The sequence below is a fragment of the Saccoglossus kowalevskii genome, chromosome 17 (genome assembly GCF_978046115.1).
Source record: "Saccoglossus kowalevskii chromosome 17, keSacKowa6.1, whole genome shotgun sequence".
Classification (NCBI taxonomy): domain Eukaryota; kingdom Metazoa; phylum Hemichordata; class Enteropneusta; family Harrimaniidae; genus Saccoglossus; species Saccoglossus kowalevskii.
In genome coordinates, this window is record NC_140657.1 from 27,877,982 (window position 1) to 27,895,701 (window position 17,720).

The window sequence follows — 17,720 nt, forward strand, 5'->3', positions numbered from 1 at the left end:
CTCCCATGGGGAGGCATGACAAACGTTAAATTGTATACAACGCATTATTTTGAACTGATATTTATCAAAACTGCAAATTTGCCTTCCATATATTATTCAACACAAGAGGGCGCTTGACTTGTACAAAGGATCTATTAGCCACTTTAGTCCAGAACTAACAATACAATTGCAAAGAGTTGCAATTGCTGTATTCCATATTCCAGAATCTCAAATTCATTACACATATGTTAACATTGTAAGCCCCATGTAAAGATTTATTGTAGGGCACCATGGCAACAAGCGTTCATATTCATGAGATGTATGGTAATGTAATTTTAGTGTCTCATTCCCATCCTCAGACTTGCATTTTCTCAAACATAGTTTAAACAATTTTAGCAAGTGCAATAACATAGACATGCACCTCAATTTGTTTTACTTTCACTTGTGATCTATGTTTTTCTTTGCTATGTCTTAAACCGGACAATGTGTTTATCTTCAAAACGCCGTTGGGGCATTGTTTTTGGTTCAACAGTGTTACAACAATCGTACAGACAACTTGCCGGGGTGTTAATTTGTGTATAGACTTGAAGTGAAATTTGAGCTGCTGCCCTGCAAAATTGACAACTGGTAGACAGTTTTCAAGACGGCACTTTCTTCATAGTAAACAGATGTACCCATAAACCAATTTTGACAGGAAACAGAAGCATGGTTTAAAAGCTAATTTTTTTTAAATCACTTTTGACCAAAAAAACATATGTTTGTGCATATTCCAAACTACAATGTACAGTGTCCATAAAAAAAATACTAACAACATTTTAAAATTCATACAATAAGCTTTCCGAAAATATATAGTTTTGTGGAGGTCATCTTGGTTTCCTAATTAACTAATTAAAATACCTGTCAGGTAAACTGCATCTCTACCTTAATTTAAATGTGCATTGTATAAATTTAATCAGATTAAAAGCTGAAGTAGGTATAGGGTTCAATTTTGTTTAGCTCTGCGGTAGACTTTGTTTTGGAGTTTATCTTGTGAGTAATTGTCTGCTGGTGTTCAAGTTAGTCATTCACATCAATATTTTATATTTTCGACTTCTTCTTAAAAACCACAAGCCGAATTGCTTTTATACTTGGTTTATATTACCTTGGGTAGAACTCTCTTAGATTTGTTCATTTCATGATGATTTCATTTCTCTAATTTTGATGAATATTTTTGTCATTTTTGGTAAAAAGTGATATTTTTGACTACTTGTTAAAAACTATTAATCTGATTGATTTAAAATTATACATTAAGATACTACTGGTGGTCCTATCTCAGATTGTGATGATTTCTTTAATTATTTAATTGAAATGAGCATTGAAAATAGCAGAGCTGTCTCAGTTGAGAAACTGCTTATATTTTTATATATCGTATATCAATGGCCATAACTACGATATCCTTTATAAAAATTTATAAATAGTTTAGATAAAAAACATTCAAGCTTTCATGAAACAAAATGTAACAGAAATATTATGCTCAAAAGTTTTGATTTTACTAAAAAATGCACACATTTTATTGTTATTATATTTTGGCACGATACAATATATATAAAAAATGAATAATAGAAAATTAAAACACAAAAACAGTCATAAGTAATAAAAATATTAAACAAATAAAATATGGAAATTAAAACATTTATTCACGAGTTTTTAACTGTGGAAGATGCTATGGGGGCGTAAAGAGGTGTTCCCAATAGGAAACTGAGGTGCACATTTTGTGGAGAAAAATTTTGACGCCCAGGAAAAGAAATTTCAAATTGGTAAGACACTAGACAATTCATATAATCAACTATTAAAATTATCGACTAGAAACATGTTTTATTTGATACTATTTCTACCCCGCTAGTAATTTATGACAGCGACCTCTATGTCAAAGTGTGGCGTTTTATTTGGCACAAAGAGGGCGCACTTTTTAAGATGGCCGCCCCCATGTGAAAACTGCACCGTACACGTGCATTTAAATTTTTTCAATATTGCGACTAAAACGTTCGTACTGATCGTGTATCCAGGTTTATTTTGTTTGATAGGTTATATTGAATAGCCACGACTCATTGCTATGGCTCGGCAAAGAAGAAAAAAGGTTGGTGTATGAATTATAATGTCACATCTGATTCCATGCCGTCATGGCCGGGATTCACTCTGTGGTTGTCGATGTACATATAAAAAGCGTTATTGAAGCAAATTACTGGCCATAATGCCTTCTTTTGGTGGATCCAATTTCATATTTATATGCATTAGCAATGTATGGTGTATAATAAATGCTAGTAGATTGAAGGTTTTAGTGGAGTATGGTGAGTGGAACGCAAAATATATTCGAGAGCGTTCATCAATGAACTGTTTTTTGATTAGTTCGCAACATAGCCAAACATTGTTAACGTTCGAGTGAATCCGCCACATGTAAGGGTAATCGCAATGTCGTTCAATCAGAAATCATGCTTTTTGACTGTAACTTTAATGAGCAAGATACGTTGTTACTGCAACAAATATGATTGACCAAGACACAAACTGATATATCATGTGAATCTCTGCTGATTGAGTCAGGAAATTAAACTACGAGTACGATTGCTGCAGTTTATGCAGCTCTCTTGGTCGTGGTATACCTTGCGGGCGACCAGAGAGCTGCAGTTCCCTTCCCTAAAGAAATGCACAGATTTTTAAATATGCCAGTTATGTATCATTAAAATTGTGATTGTAATAAAATTACCTCGACTTGCAGGAAAAAATAGACAAATATGTTCTCACAAATATATATGTTACTGATTACAGCAAGCTTTAAGCAAATTTGCCCGTGTAAATGAGACTATTTCACGTTAAAACTGTGCCGAAGTGAAACCTCCGATTGAACGCCGCCATTTTGAAGCCGACCTCTATCACGTGACTTGGCTCTTTTAGTGACGAGTGTAATCACGTGACTACAGCAGACGGCCATCGGCGCCTGTCTGGGACAGCGCTTCATGTGACGAAACAACGGCAGACGGCTTTTTATAATTTTAATTTCATTTCACCATTAAGTGACTCATCTTTTTTTGAAAAAATCAAATCAAATAAAGTACATTATTAAAAATATTTTTTTCAAGCAGTTTTATTTATATATTGTGAAAAATCTAAAAATAATCTTGTAACTTGCCAAAGAGTGTTACAAGTGACAGGAGCAGACAGCAGACAGCATGGAATTCACAAAGGACAAAATTGTTGAGTCTTTTGACCAGAATCTGAAAGATATTTTTAAATTTGACCTAAAAGCTCAACAAGTAGAAGGTACTACTTGTATTTTAAATAATATACTGACATTGGCCATATTACCAACAGGGTATGGCAAAAGTATGATGTATATTTTACCACCAATGCTCCTCAATATTATGCGGAAAGAGACAACAAGCCAACGGAGTAATGGGTTTCAGCTTTAGAACATTCACTAATGCATTGTCAACAGTTTCTGAGGTTTTAAGTCTAGATGCAATGGATTGCCTGCGATACCCTTTAACTTTCTTCTGGAACTCATCTCCACAATGAATGCAAGAACCTGCCATTCTCAATTTTCAGTTAAAATGTCAACTGCGCATGCTTCGTCATTGTCACGTCATCAGGTCACATGACAGAGGTCATCTTGAAATCCGTCGTTCAATCGATTAAATTATGTTCGGTCTAATTATACACAGAAATATATACTTTTCAAGAAGAAATAGTCCTTCATTTTCGGTCAGTAGATACCTAAGATGTTTGTGTTTGCAAAGATAACTTTTATTCGTTTTAAATTTCATTGAAATCGTTCGATAACATCAAAAATAGCGTGCGCCCCGGGATCCCGGGGCGGCGAACTGTGCGGTTCTCAATGGACGCGATCTGCAGCTCTATGGCCGCAACGTAATATCAAAATAGCTTAAGCGGCCAATAAGAGCTGCTAAACTGCAGCAACGAGTACTAGTACTAGTTATCAAAAATGCATGAATTGTAGACTGGATAGAAGATATTGAGTAACCATTATATGATTACATACCTTATAATGCATATTGCCATTACAGAGAAAGTCCAAGCAAGGTGGTACAACTACAGAATCTGAGAACAGTGATTTAACCAAAGCACCGCACTCGTTTGTCTTTCATCGGGGATTGGTTGGTAGAAATATAAAACAATTGGTTGTTGATATGAGAAGAGTTATGGAACCGTACACTGCTTCAAATTTAAAGGTTGGTCAGACACACTCAAACTGCGTGTTAGTTACCATAGTTACAGGCCTGTCAAAAACTGAACAAAAATACGAAAAAGGCATCCTTTCTTTTTCTACAATGAGTCCTTCTTTAATGTTGTAGGTGTGGGTAGCAAGATTTAGACAATAATGCAATCCCTGGCCTCCATGTTTTCGCTTTGTACCGGTATTTCACAATATCCCGTTGGCCTTATGTCACATTCTCTAAGACAGACCGGAAACGGAAACGAGACAAAAACAAAAGATTTTTCAAGTTAGCGTGGGGGAAATAACGTTGCTAAGTATTATCGTCAGGGAAAGCTATTGTTTAAGCTAGACTGTGATTGGTTGTTGGCAATGTTTGGGGGATTTTGACCAGTTTGTGACGCAGGCTTGTCTTAGAGAATATGCTACTTTAAGGGAGAATGGTTTATTGCACATCAACTGCTGAAATTTCATACATTTTCTTAGTTTCATCAAAAATGTTGATGTTAATTTCACATCACTGCCAAAAATGTTCCTAATTAGCCCTCGGTGATAAACGATGACCTTTGTAGGTTAATAACCTTTTCTGTAGTGTGCGGCCATCTTTTTTTGCTGGTAAGTGATTTCATATATTTACGTCCCTGAATATCCTTAGGTATGACCATGAAACTAAAAACAAGGTATGACTTCTAACTTTCATACATCTTTGTATTTTCTGGTGGACATTTTCACTATTGAAAACTTAAAATAAAATTTGATGTTTAAGTTTGAAAATAGCATGGCAAATATTTAGATAGGATATTAGAAGTTAACCTCAGAAAGTACCAGGATGTGTGACCTTTAAGGGGTCATACCTATGCACATTTACACAATAATGTAACAGTCTGTAATATATTTTATATCATCCCTTCAGGTCCATAAAAAGAATGTTCTAAAAGATTTTTTAAGTGTTTCTGGTCTGCTTGGTGTTAGCCATATCATAGTATTTACCAAGACTGAAGCAGGAATAAATCTGGTAAGCACATTAATTTATTTGCAGTTTTCAATGTTCTTATTTGCATATCTATGAATACTCATTAACCAAATTTGGTATTATTACCATAAACATTTTACATGGCACATGCCAGTTTGATGAAGCAATGTTGAATTTGGTCATGAATATGGATTTTAGTTTCAGTTTATTTTCAGGTTTAAGGAACTGACAGTAGTGCTACATTCCTAGAAACCCACTCATTCTTGCACGATTTTTTAACAAAATATGCAATCGACATTAAAGTATTTGTCATCAACCTTAAAAAAAGTCGTAATTTAATCTAAAATAATATTTTCTTTTCCCTACACAATTTCACAGAAAGTTTCTCGATTGCCAAGGGGTCCAACGTTGACATTTAAAGTGAATTCAGTAAGTACTTCAATAATTTGCGATGTCAGTTAGTGAAAATCGCCATTAACTCATCAAATTAAATGGTTCACAGTACGTTACTAGAATCTGGGTGTCGACGATGTCTGCTCGATAGTCTCATGCCACCTTGACAATAATGATATTCACAATTATTGCCTTGACTGCCATTCTCATCTGTTTAATTTCTCGAGCGGTCAAAAGACGTCATTATTGATTTATCTGTGATGTACTGTGCCTCAAAGAATCCAGTCAAAAGACTGGTCTATAGAGAGATTATCATCATTTCTTCATCTATTTACTGTATCTTTTTTTGCAGTATTGTCTGAATAAAGACATCGTGTCATCTCTGAAACACCATAGTATGTACAGCGGCCAGTTTAAACAACATCCGTTACTGGTACTTAATAACTTTGCAAGAGAAGGGCTTCACGTTAAACTAATGGCTACTATGTTTCAAAATATGTTCCCATCAATCAACGTCAATAGGGTAAGTTGTGATCAGAAAACACTTTCAGTTGTGTCAACAGTGTGCCCTCAAACAGGAAGGATTGTGTAGGAATCCTTAGTCAAAATGATATACTGTCAAAACGCCCAAATGCAGCAGTGTCATGCTATGGCAAAATCTCAAAGCGCATAGCCGAGCATGCTGACGAAACCGACGGTAAGTGTGATTAGCAATCATACAAAATCGCTACAAAATTCTACTTTTCCCCTCAATAAGATGAAACGGTGAACGGAAACATGGCAAACTAGTTATATCATCAATATTGCCACGTATCATGTTCCTCGTTATTGGCCTAAAATCGATAGGAAGGTACCCTATTGGAGGTGGACATATGAATATGTCAGCAAGTAGACACAAGAATATGTATATCTGTAATGCACAAATTTGATTGGCTGTCATTGTCATGAGGTAAAATAATATGAGGTTAGTATGAGGATACTGCAAAGTATGCACGAAGAGAGTACAGCGTGAGTATCGACTAACATGCAGCACAGGTCGATGTGACCACATACTATCTTCTTGCATACTTTGCAGTATCCTCGTAATAACCTTATGATTATACATCTATTCCTCACAGGAATACATCATGAAAATGACGAAATCCAAAATGCTTAGAACAGATTTAGAGAACTTGTTTGTGTGGCACCATGTTTTTATTATTAGAGGATATTTACGCGTGTAATCGTTCCATATTTGGAATTTGCGTTTGCTAATATGGTAGAATGAAAATATCCAGTGCAATGTTGCAAAATTACGGCACAGAGTGTAACTTGTGGTGTTACGGTGAAAGATGTATAATAATGTTTTATATTCGCAGGTGAAACTGAACAGCATTAGAAGATGTGTTCTGTTGAACTTCAATCCAGAGACCAATCTGATTGATTTCAGACATTAGTAAGTAACCATTTATACTGTTGAAAGCTTTTTGCTTTTCTAAAAATGCTGATGAACTTCTGTGAATAAACATAGAATCAAATTATCAGTTGTGCAATTTTGTTGCACATTGAGTTGCATCTTGATTAATTCCTCTTGATAAACCAATTTGTAATTGTTTATATCAGTGTCGTGTTTTTGAATTTCTTATTTAGTTTGTTGCTGAGATGTCGTGTTGCTGTATGTGAATAAAATGATATATTTGTGACTGACTTTTTATAAAAAAAACTGTGTTGGAAAACACCATCAGACTTTCTCACCCAAAGTTTTCTGCACTTTTCTCTTGTATTCTTCAATATTTTTGAAAATGAACCCTAATGTTGGAGCCAACAGACAACAAAATTGGGCTATTTTTGTCCCAATCTTCTGAAGTAAAAAACAGACTATAAACCAGGACTATTTTGTGAATTTGCGATGAAACAAGGGAACTGGTGGTGAAAAGGTTGAATTAAATCTCTGAGAAACGATTTCAACAAAGCGTGAATTTCAAATGTAATTATAGGCATGTGATAAGAAAAAAAGTGCTTTGGAGCAATGAATATAGATATTAATATTTCCTCAGTCAATGCAGATAAAATTGAAAAGCATTACTTTCAGCTTGAAGGACTTCGGTGCAATATTTGTTGTTTATTCATTGCTACCATATCTGGATGCCATGAATGATTCGTGAACTCATGTCTTGACCTTGTGTCAGCACAAGCTCGCCATTTTTGTGTTTCTGATTGTGTCTAAATTGATCTAACAACGAACTTGCATTATATATTTGTTGGGAGTACTTAGTTTATTGAATATCCATCTTTGGCATAACTTCTTGGATGTCACAGCGTTATTTTTGGTGGATTTAATTACTTTCTGCTAAACTTCATCAGAACCACACTGAGTTGTAGGTGTGAAATTCTCACTAAACCCACCGATGCTAGAAATGTTACGTTTCAAAAGTATTAAATAACTATTCATTTAATCAAACAAAAATTGTTCTATAAATTCATTCACAAAGAGAAACAATTATATTTACCTCATTTTGATAGTTTTTGCTGCACCAACAGATCGCCTAGGTGCTGAAACATAGCTGATGAGCGATCTTGTGTGCTTGGCGATATTTCAGATGAATACCGTGTGATGTTGAACGTCATGGGTTTTATTCCACTACTCTGTTAGTGCGTATGTGCTTATCTAAATTACAGTGGTGTTAGGGACGACGTCAAAAGATTGATGTCGGATAAAAAACTTATTTGCTTTAGTTTGGGGGTGGGTTCACCTCATAAAGTTTCCATCCTACAAAAACGATTTTATTTTTTAATGAAGTCAAAAAATCTTTGAGTATTTGTAGTTCATTTTTTTTCTATCCAATCATGAACAAAAATAACCGAAAATGAAAAAAAAAAACATCCAAGACAAGAAAATGGTTTGATCCGAGTGTAAATATGTGCGTCAAATGAGGTCAATTTCAGGGCATGGACCTAAAACCAACTGCTATGCAATACTACTGTCCGATTATCAATTTGTATTTAATGGTGAATGTAGTCTGACGCCATGATCAATATTTATCAATTAAATTTCAGTGGGGGGTGAGTTTTTTTTTTATCCAACATTGAACTTTTGATGTTGTCCCTTACTCTTATCAAAATAAGTGATATTTCAATGATTCAGTAGAAAACAAATGCAATTTTAGGTTATATGCACTTTTATTAGAGAATTACTTCTAACAAGCACAGTATTGTGTTGAGTTTTCAATTGATAAATACATATATTGACACATAAAATACCAACTCAGAGGTACAAAACAAATCATCACCACAGAACATAACAGTCATAATATTAATGAACCAAAGTATATATGAATCGTCTCAAATAAAATTTCTCTTCAATTTTTTGTTGTCAGTTCCATTAAAGTAGTACCCATTGGTATGAGTCGGGGTATCAAGAAACTAATTCAGACCAGAATACCAAATATGAGCAGATACTCTGATGTCAGTGAATATTTACTCAAGTAAGTATCCAGTATCCAATCAAATGGCATATATTGTTCATGTGATATGAATTGACCAATTATATTAGTAGTTTTATAATCTGGTTTAGACTGGTTGAAACCAGTCATAGCTTCATGAATTGTATTGCTGCATACAGGCTGCAATGCCCAGTGAATGAGTGCAGCTGAACAATATTTTTTCACTAAAAAAAGTAACCATTATTAGGAAACTATTACCTTGTAAGTACATTTCCGAAAATGTTTTATCAAAAATGAGTCATCTCTCACAACAAACAAGAGTATTGTTCGTAATCTGAAGTACACCATTTTCAAACTCTGTTCTATTGCATTATTTTTAGCCCGGGCTATCTGTCTGAGAGTGAGGCTGAGCAAGATGGCCCCCATAATGAAGTAACGCTACCACAAAATCTTGGTAGCCGTGGAAATATATCTGCACAACAGAGTGCTGTCAGACTGATAGAGGTGAGTTCAGTTTGCTAAAATAAAGAGCTTTTGTTTACTTCCACCGTTTGATGTCTTGAAAATTGTGCAGTAAGAAAACAACAATAGATGCCTGTCGTTCGTTATTGATACGCCACTTATTTTTCTGTTTGCAGATTGGACCCCGAATGTCACTGCAGTTAATCAAGATAGAGGAAGGGTTATGGGATGGCGAGGTTATTTACCATCAGTTCAGTGAGTGAATAAGTTTTCATTACCTCCTGTACTGGGGATTTACAGGCGTGTGTGCGTGCGTCTGTGTGTGCGTCTGTGTGTGCGTCCGGACCTGTATCTTAGAAATGCCTGGACCAATCACAATCAAACTTCACACATACATCATACATGATATTATACATATGCACGTAAATTTGTTTCACGATCTGATTCAAGATGGCTGAATAGCAACCATTTTTGTGCTAAAAATCATCAAAATCAAGCATTTCTCAGCTGTTTACAGATGGATTTTGTTCAAACTTGGTATATACATTAGACATTATAGGACCTTGATGCACATCATTTTGTTTTATGTGGTTGTCATATCTCTGACTTGCTTTCACTGATTATGTTCAAATTTTAAATATTCATTATACATCATGTCATAGATAGACAGATATATTGGTTTGATGATCCAATTCAAAATGACCAAATGGTGGCCTTTTTTGTGCTAAACAATCATCAAATATCAAGCATTTCTGGCATTTATGGATGGATTTCGTTCAAACTTGGTACATATATTAGACATTACAGGTTCCTGATGCACATCATTTATTTTTCAGATCAGATTCAAAATGACTGTCTGGCGGCCATTTTGTTTTAATGAATGGGCTTCTAGACCCATATCTCCGACTTGTTTTGACTGATAATATTTTCAAATTTTAAATATTCATTATACATCATGTCATAGATAAACAGATATATTGGTTTGACTACCCTATTCAAAATGGCCGAATGGTGGTCATTTTTGTGCTAAAAAATCATAAAATATCAAGCATTTATCAGTGGATTTCGTTCAAACTTGGTACATACATTAGACATTACGAGTTCCTGATGCTCGTCATTTTATTTTTCAGATTGGATTAAAAATGGCTGACTGGCGGCCATTTTGTTTTAATGATTGGGCTTCTAGAGCTTTGACTGATTATATTCAAATTTTATATATTCGTTATACATCATGTTATATATATACATGTATTCAAAATGGCTGATTTTGAATGCTGTTCCAGAGCAATTTCTCTCAATATGGACAAGTACTTGTTTGACGATCAGATACAAATGTCAATCATTTTAATGTTAAAAAAATCATATTCCTGACATGGTTATATTCCAGCTATATTACTATGAACAAAACTATATATCTTAAATTTGATAACTAACGGGGACTGTGCCATGCATGGCCTGTTATCATTGTTTTACTTTTCTCAGTGATAAAAATTGTTGAGCTTGAATGGTTATCTATGTTTAAATATTGAGATGTTCTAGCCATGACTGATGTTGAATATGTTTTCCACTTCTATACAACTTTAGAAAATTTCGAAAAGTATTTTGTTTGTCCACATCATTCGCTATCGTATGCCAACTTCGCTAAAGACTTGTGCATTGTGTTTAACAATATTTGAAAATTCACGAAAGATCTCATCCCTTCCAAACTGTCACAGTTTATACACCTTATTCATTTGCTGGGTATTATTTTCGCTGACAGCAAACCCATAAAATGTATTGTTTCCTTCACAAACCAGTGAATTTTAAACCTAGTGAATATCTGCAATGTTAAACCAACTGAATATTTCCTTCCAGAGTAGTTAATATTAAGTAAACAAAAATTAGAATGGTAACAGACATTATAATTGTTGGGGTGTAGAACTGATTTTACCAGTCTTTGATCAGGATTCACAATAAATCATTTTTGTATTTTCGTATTTCTGAGTTTTAAGTACCGAACAAGATGTATGTATAGGATGACTACATAATCCTGTGAAATCATATTTAATGATATTTGAGGTGACAACATTATATAATATAATTACGACCTCAGTGAAATATTCACCGCTTCATAATTTCTTGATTTTGTTGCACATTAATCTAGGGCGTTTTTTTGCTTGCCTCGATGAAGTGAAGGGAAAGTCATAGTAGTGGCAAAAGTCTGTCGCCCGGCTTCGTCGTCATCGTTGTGAACTTTTCTTGTATGTGTGATAACTACAAAAATATTCAGCCAATCGACATCAAACTTGTATAGTTAATCAGTAGGTACAGTTAGCCTGTATAAGATTGAAGTTGATCTATCAAAAATACCATGTTTTTTAATAAATGTACATTGTTTATTGTGGGTTATGTTTTCTTTTTTTTAATATTATTAATTAGTAAATATAAAGGAAAATAAAATCAGATATATAATGTTGTTGGCATGGTGATGTAAATTTAAATGTATCTCCAATTTTTACATTTTGCAGTTCAAAAAACTGAACAAGAAATTGCACAAATTAAGAAAAAGCGAAAATCAAAAAAGTAAGTATTGTTTAATGTTTTTGTCTGGGAAAATATGTGATTGTTCTTATATAACTTTATAATCCATTACACAAATTTGCCAGTGTGACATTCCAAACATGTCTCATTATATATTACATATATACATCAATTGTATAAATTGAGTGATGTAATTTTGTATAATTTATTTTCGTTGTTTGTCATTAACATATTTTCGCCCAATACTTGAATTTGCTTGACTATAATATACCATCTTTTTGATTTCACAGACAGCTAAAAGAAAAAAGGAGAAAGCTGCAGGAAAATAATGTTAAAAGGAAACAAACAGAGAAAGAAAAACACAAGTGAGTATATATAATTTTTTTTTTCAGTTAGTTCACTCAACAATTGTTTCTGTACTCCACATATTAGTTTGTGTTAATTCAGGTGGGTGGGTGTGTCTTTGTGTTGGAGAGGGGGTAAGGATAGATGAAGGGTGTACATTTCTACCGATTTATGCTTGAAAAATACTGTATTTGTGGGTGAAGGGATACTGACACCAACAATCCCCCACCCCCAGATTAATATTCATGTTTCTACTACACACCTCCCTACTTTTATTAGTCCCCGTTCGAACGAAGTCCGAAAACGGAACTTATAATTCGGTCTCCGTCCGTCTGTGCGTCTGTGGGTCCGTGCGACCGTCCGGAGTCATATCTCAGAATCCCTTGGACCGATTCCGTTCATTCTTTGCATGTGCCTAGTACTTTATGTGGGAAATATGCACATGCAGTGGTTTAGCGATTCGATTCAAAATGGCCAACTGGCAGCCATATTGTTTTTTGAAAATGTTGTATTTCGGACATGCTTTGTCAGTTTTCATTCAAACTTGGTACATAGATTGTACATGTTAGGATACATGTCCATGATGATTTATTTCACAATTGGATCAAAGATGGCCGACTGGCAGCGCCAGCCATCTTGTTTTTTGAAAATGTGGTATTTGGGACATGCTTTGTCAGTTTTCATTCAAATGTAGTACATAGATCATACATGTTAGGATACATGTCCCCGACCGTCCGTGAGTTCCTGAGTATGTCCGTCCGACCGTCCGTGTGTCCGTCTGTCCCGTGCATCAGTCTGTCCAACGTCATATTTCAGACGATTGACAGCCATCTGACTTTTTGGCCTTACTACTATATTTCCACAATTTACGTACCATTTTCATTCGTATTTGGCACATACATCATACATATCAGTGTGTTTCATAATCAGATCAAAGATGGCCGAATAACGGCTGTTTTTATTTTGGCCATATTACTATGACACGAAACACGTGTTTTATGTAAATAAACAATCTGTTGTATATGCCACTTGGAACTCAAGTTTCAAGGACACACTCGTGACAACCCCTCCGCTTTAATATGATGAGCACAAAGAGAACTTAACGGGGACTGTGTCATTTTCAATGACTTGTTCTTTTTAATTTAAATAAAATTACTTGACACTAAAAGAAATGAAAAACTGCTATTACACACAAAGACAAAAAATAAATGTTTATATTTATTTATTTTTTTGGGAGCTAAAATTAAATTTTTGATAAAAATAAAGCAAAATTTTGATGACAATTTTAAAGGGAAAATTAAAAACATGTATGTTTACATTGATTTAAAACAAAAAATGCCTTGAAACCTTTTTTATCTAGGCCTTACAGCCACTTATGCATCAAAATTGATATATTTTTGAAAGGTGAAACTTCTTTTTTTTTGTTCATCATTATATACCAACATTACAGGGTATGTTATTTGTATTTGTAGAATAAAGACCATTGCCGGGATGGAGAGAAAAAAGGAAATGGAAAATGATGAAGACAGTGATGTAGAAGGGCCTACAGCAGGTAATCCTGAAAATTATCTTTGACCTGTTTTACATTGTTCTAAAATCTGGAATGCTTTGACCATAAAAATATAACAAAAAACAACACAATTAAATGATTAAAATTACGTTTTGTAATTAACTAAAAATTTTTGCAACCTATTTTCATATAAAGATGTGAGTTCTGAGGAGGATGTGGCAGATGATGCTGAATGGTTCCGCAGAGAAGTCGGAGAAGAACCAGATCCAGGTGGGTATAAGAGACTTGGCTAGTTTCATTTTTGTGAGCAACATAATGAGGAGGAAATCTAACATCAATATTACTAAGTCCATATTTAGATGGAGTCTAAAAATAAAGACATATTAGTTTATCTTTGTATCTGTTAGGTGTTGACTCATCAAAGAAACCAGATTATTACATATGTACTGCAGTTTATTTTGAATCGTCCCTGAAATCAAAATCGGTATTTCAACACCTCATTTGCAAATGTGGTCTGAGAGCAAACAAAGTAGTCTCTTCAGGAGTACCTTTTTTCGAAACATGGCAGAAATAAACATTATTAAGAAGTACTATATTTTTCTCTTGGTGTACATGAATATACTTGCCGAGTGAAATGAAATTTGAGTAACAGTAATGGTACCTTTAGCCAGTCACTTATTTTGACTAAAACTAATTTGCATATCACCCATGCAATAATGTTTTTGGTATTTTCATGGTCGATATGAACATGGTATTTCCATTGGCTACCGAACTATTTTTATTCTATAAACACATTTTCGGCTGCTATTTTTGTTCGGTTCAAATCGTCAGGCAACATTTTTGAACATGGTATTTCCATTGGCTACCGAACTATTTTTATTCTATAAACACATTTTCGGCTGCTATTTTTGTTCGGTTCAAATCGTCAGGCAACATTTTTGGCGTGTTCGGTGTACGTCACATGGAATACTACGATTAGGAGAACTTAATGTATGTTGAACACCTGGAAACTGAGTTTTATAAATCTTGAAGGGCTCTCGGTTTGTTACACGTTCTTTCTTTAATATGAAATAATCCAATATGGAACATGTAATAATAACAGAACTCCACACCCTCCCCGTGGCTTTCGTTGCATATGGAAGTTATTTTCACTCAAGATGTGGTGTATTCTGCTGTACTTTCACTCGCTTCGCTCGTGAAAATACGGCCGTAGGATACACCGCATCGCTCGTGACAATAACTTCCATACGCAATGAAAGCCACAGGGAGGGTGTGGGGTTCTGTCATAGAACTTTCACGATTAACTTTTTTTTTTTTTTCGCCATTTTGAGCTACACCAAACAGCACTACTTTTTACTTGAAAATACACTTAGGTGATCAGGTGTAATGTAACTACACCATTACAAAACTATGAAATAAAGTTGTCCCAAAAATGTCACAGTATCACTCTTGGCTTGAACTGATTATGTTTAAAATTTACTTTACAAATTTTTCCCTTTAAATGACTGGTATTGTGAGAATCCAGTATGAATTCTGTAATATATGTAATAAAATACTCAAATAAAAGGTTGCCATTTTGTCATCTTTCACAAAATAAGCCTTTTTTTTTTTCAGATTCCTTCCCGTCTCAATCTCGTAAACCACCCCCCAAAAGGAAGCTAACTACCGAAAGAAGTGGTGGTCCTTGGAAGAAAGCAAAGAGAGAAGAAAAGCCAACTGCAAAACTGGAAGATAAAAGAAAATGGAAAGTTGAAACCAAACAAAAATCTAAAAGTGGTCCTGTTAAAGTTTTAGGAAAATTTTCCAAAAAAGTCAACCCCAAAGATAAAAGACAATTTCAGAAGGGTAAACAGAGTAAAAAAACAGATAAGAAAATGTCTAATGTTCACAAAAAGAAGCAGTCTCATGTGAAAAAATCATCCCAGTCCCACAAAACAAAGAGGAAAAGATGAGAATTTCGGATTTGAATGGTTTACAGATGGGCTGGAGTTGTTAAATGAAAGTCTGATTCAAGTTCTCACTCCCAATTTAAAAGTGTAAATACTGTAAACACATCAATTTTTCACTTGGTTTTATTTTCGCTTTTTTTTGTTTTTTACTGGGAAGTGAAATCTGCTAAATTGAATTCACATGAACATGGTTAATTGCAATTGAAGTTTTTTTTCATTTGAAAATTTATGAATTTAAAACCTCAAAATACTGAAATAGTGAAATATAAGTGAAAAGAAATGCTTTTACAGTATCATGTTTCGAAATATGTCCTTATCAAGATGACTGTAGAATATTCAATTTCTAGAATATATTATATTGGTATTTTTTCTCACAAAATAATCATATTTAATTTGGGTACAAGGTGTCCGTGTGATCTTCCACAGCATTTTCTCATGGTCATGCTTTGACCGATTGTGTTTAATGACAATACAAAGTTGTTTAACATGTGGCTTGATGGAGTTAATGCAAAGCTTACTTACAAGATTGTACCTGATTGGCTACCCAACCCTTATCCCTGAAATCCTGACCAATCAGAGAGCAGCTTGTTTGTTGACAATTTTTCTTCAACATATGAAATTCTGCCTTGTACATATATATGCTTCAACTCAACTGAACTGCGTTGATGTGCGACAATTTGATTTTTAGTTTTAAACATTTTACTCTTATTGTTTTCATTAACAGGGCATATTCAGACATATACTCTGCATTTTTAAAAAGGTCATTAAAACAAACTGATGTGCCATTTGGAAATTCCAAAAAATTAAAACTTTTAAGTCTGATAACAATCTTGAGTTACTTTAAAGACGACATTACTTTCAACACAATCTACACAGGTGGCTCAATTTGCTCTGTTAATCAAGCTTAGGTTTGATTGGACATTGACAAATAAGTAATGTCTTTTCTGATTGGGTTAGATAATAAAGTGTTTCTTCATCAGTAAAATACAACATTCAAGTTTTGTTTCACAACATTGTCGAATTTTCACACTTCATATATGGCAGATTCTGTGTTGCACATATTTCAATATCAAGTACAATTACATCTAGATAAATGAACTCCCTAGTTGGTCAGAAAAATGTGAAAATAAAATTTAACCATTATAATATGCTAAACAACAAAATTGTTGTCTATTATAGAAATTGAGATCTTGTCTTTGTTGAGGTGATTGTTGTGTCCTAACCTTCCCCTTCCCCTTCCCCTTCCCCTTCCCCTTCCCCTTCCCTTCCCTTGACATGTGACGTTTAGAGGTTATTTCTACTTTCTTATTTCATTTCATTTGACTAACGCCCATTCGTCGAAATATTACTATCAAGTGATATGTGGGTCTCTTTGTCTGTCTGAAAACTTGAGGTAGTTCAAGTGAAGCAGCCAGTAGAGTTTGAATAGGAGAATGTATGAGTGGAGTGTAATAGTGCAGATATTGATACACCAGGACACAAACCTTGGTGAAGTTTTGCTCCTGTAAACCATGATTTATACAGAGAATTAAACATTTTGTAGATGTGCAATGATTTTGTGTTGGCACTAAATGTATTGATACATTTTCTTAGGAATTGTTTTGAACAATTGAATTATCAGTCTTACAAGTTAGATTGTTTGATAAATTGACAATTTTTCTTTCCTTAAAAGGCGGTAGTCCTCCCGCAACACATCTGCGACATTTGTGTTGATAAACATTGATTTTCCCATAAACCAATGCGCTTTTCGAATTAAATAACGAGTACGAGTGCCATGAGCACCACTTGCACTAATTACTGCCGGCGACTCCCTCAATACCTTCCAAACACAACCAAAAAAATTTAAAGCTTGGTAACCTCTCAGTTTGTACTAGTTAGAGTGCGCATCTTTGTTTATACGAGACTGACCTATATCTCACACATGCGCAGTGCGACGACTATGGCCCTTTAATCATTTTTA

At 34.3% G+C, this 17,720-nt stretch overlaps 1 protein-coding gene across 1 annotated transcript; it reads left to right on the forward strand.

Annotated features, from left to right (window-relative positions):
- The first annotated feature begins 1,895 nt into the window (after positions 1 to 1,895).
- On the forward strand, positions 1,896 to 16,923 carry LOC100367267 (suppressor of SWI4 1 homolog). The gene is made up of 14 exons (XM_085492239.1): positions 1,896 to 2,095; positions 4,038 to 4,202; positions 5,100 to 5,201; positions 5,538 to 5,588; positions 5,905 to 6,075; positions 6,911 to 6,987; positions 8,909 to 9,016; positions 9,355 to 9,478; positions 9,613 to 9,691; positions 11,944 to 11,998; positions 12,247 to 12,321; positions 13,774 to 13,853; positions 14,007 to 14,081; positions 15,426 to 16,923. The coding sequence occupies exons 1-14, from the start codon at positions 2,072 to 2,074 to the stop codon at positions 15,761 to 15,763; spliced, it is 1,524 nt and encodes a 507-aa protein (XP_085348365.1). The 5' UTR covers positions 1,896 to 2,071; the 3' UTR covers positions 15,764 to 16,923.
- The last annotated feature ends 797 nt before the right edge of the window (positions 16,924 to 17,720 follow it).

Bases quoted from the DNA above. Each gene is read 5' to 3' on its own strand.
- LOC100367267 (XM_085492239.1), top strand. From the start codon at position 2,072: ATGGCTCGGCAAAGAAGAAAAAAG. The intron at 5,202-5,537 runs GTAAGCACATTA...ACAATTTCACAG, and splicing joins CTGAAGCAGGAATAAATCTG to AAAGTTTCTCGATTGCCAAG. The intron at 14,082-15,425 runs GTGGGTATAAGA...TTTTTTTTTCAG, and splicing joins CGGAGAAGAACCAGATCCAG to ATTCCTTCCCGTCTCAATCT.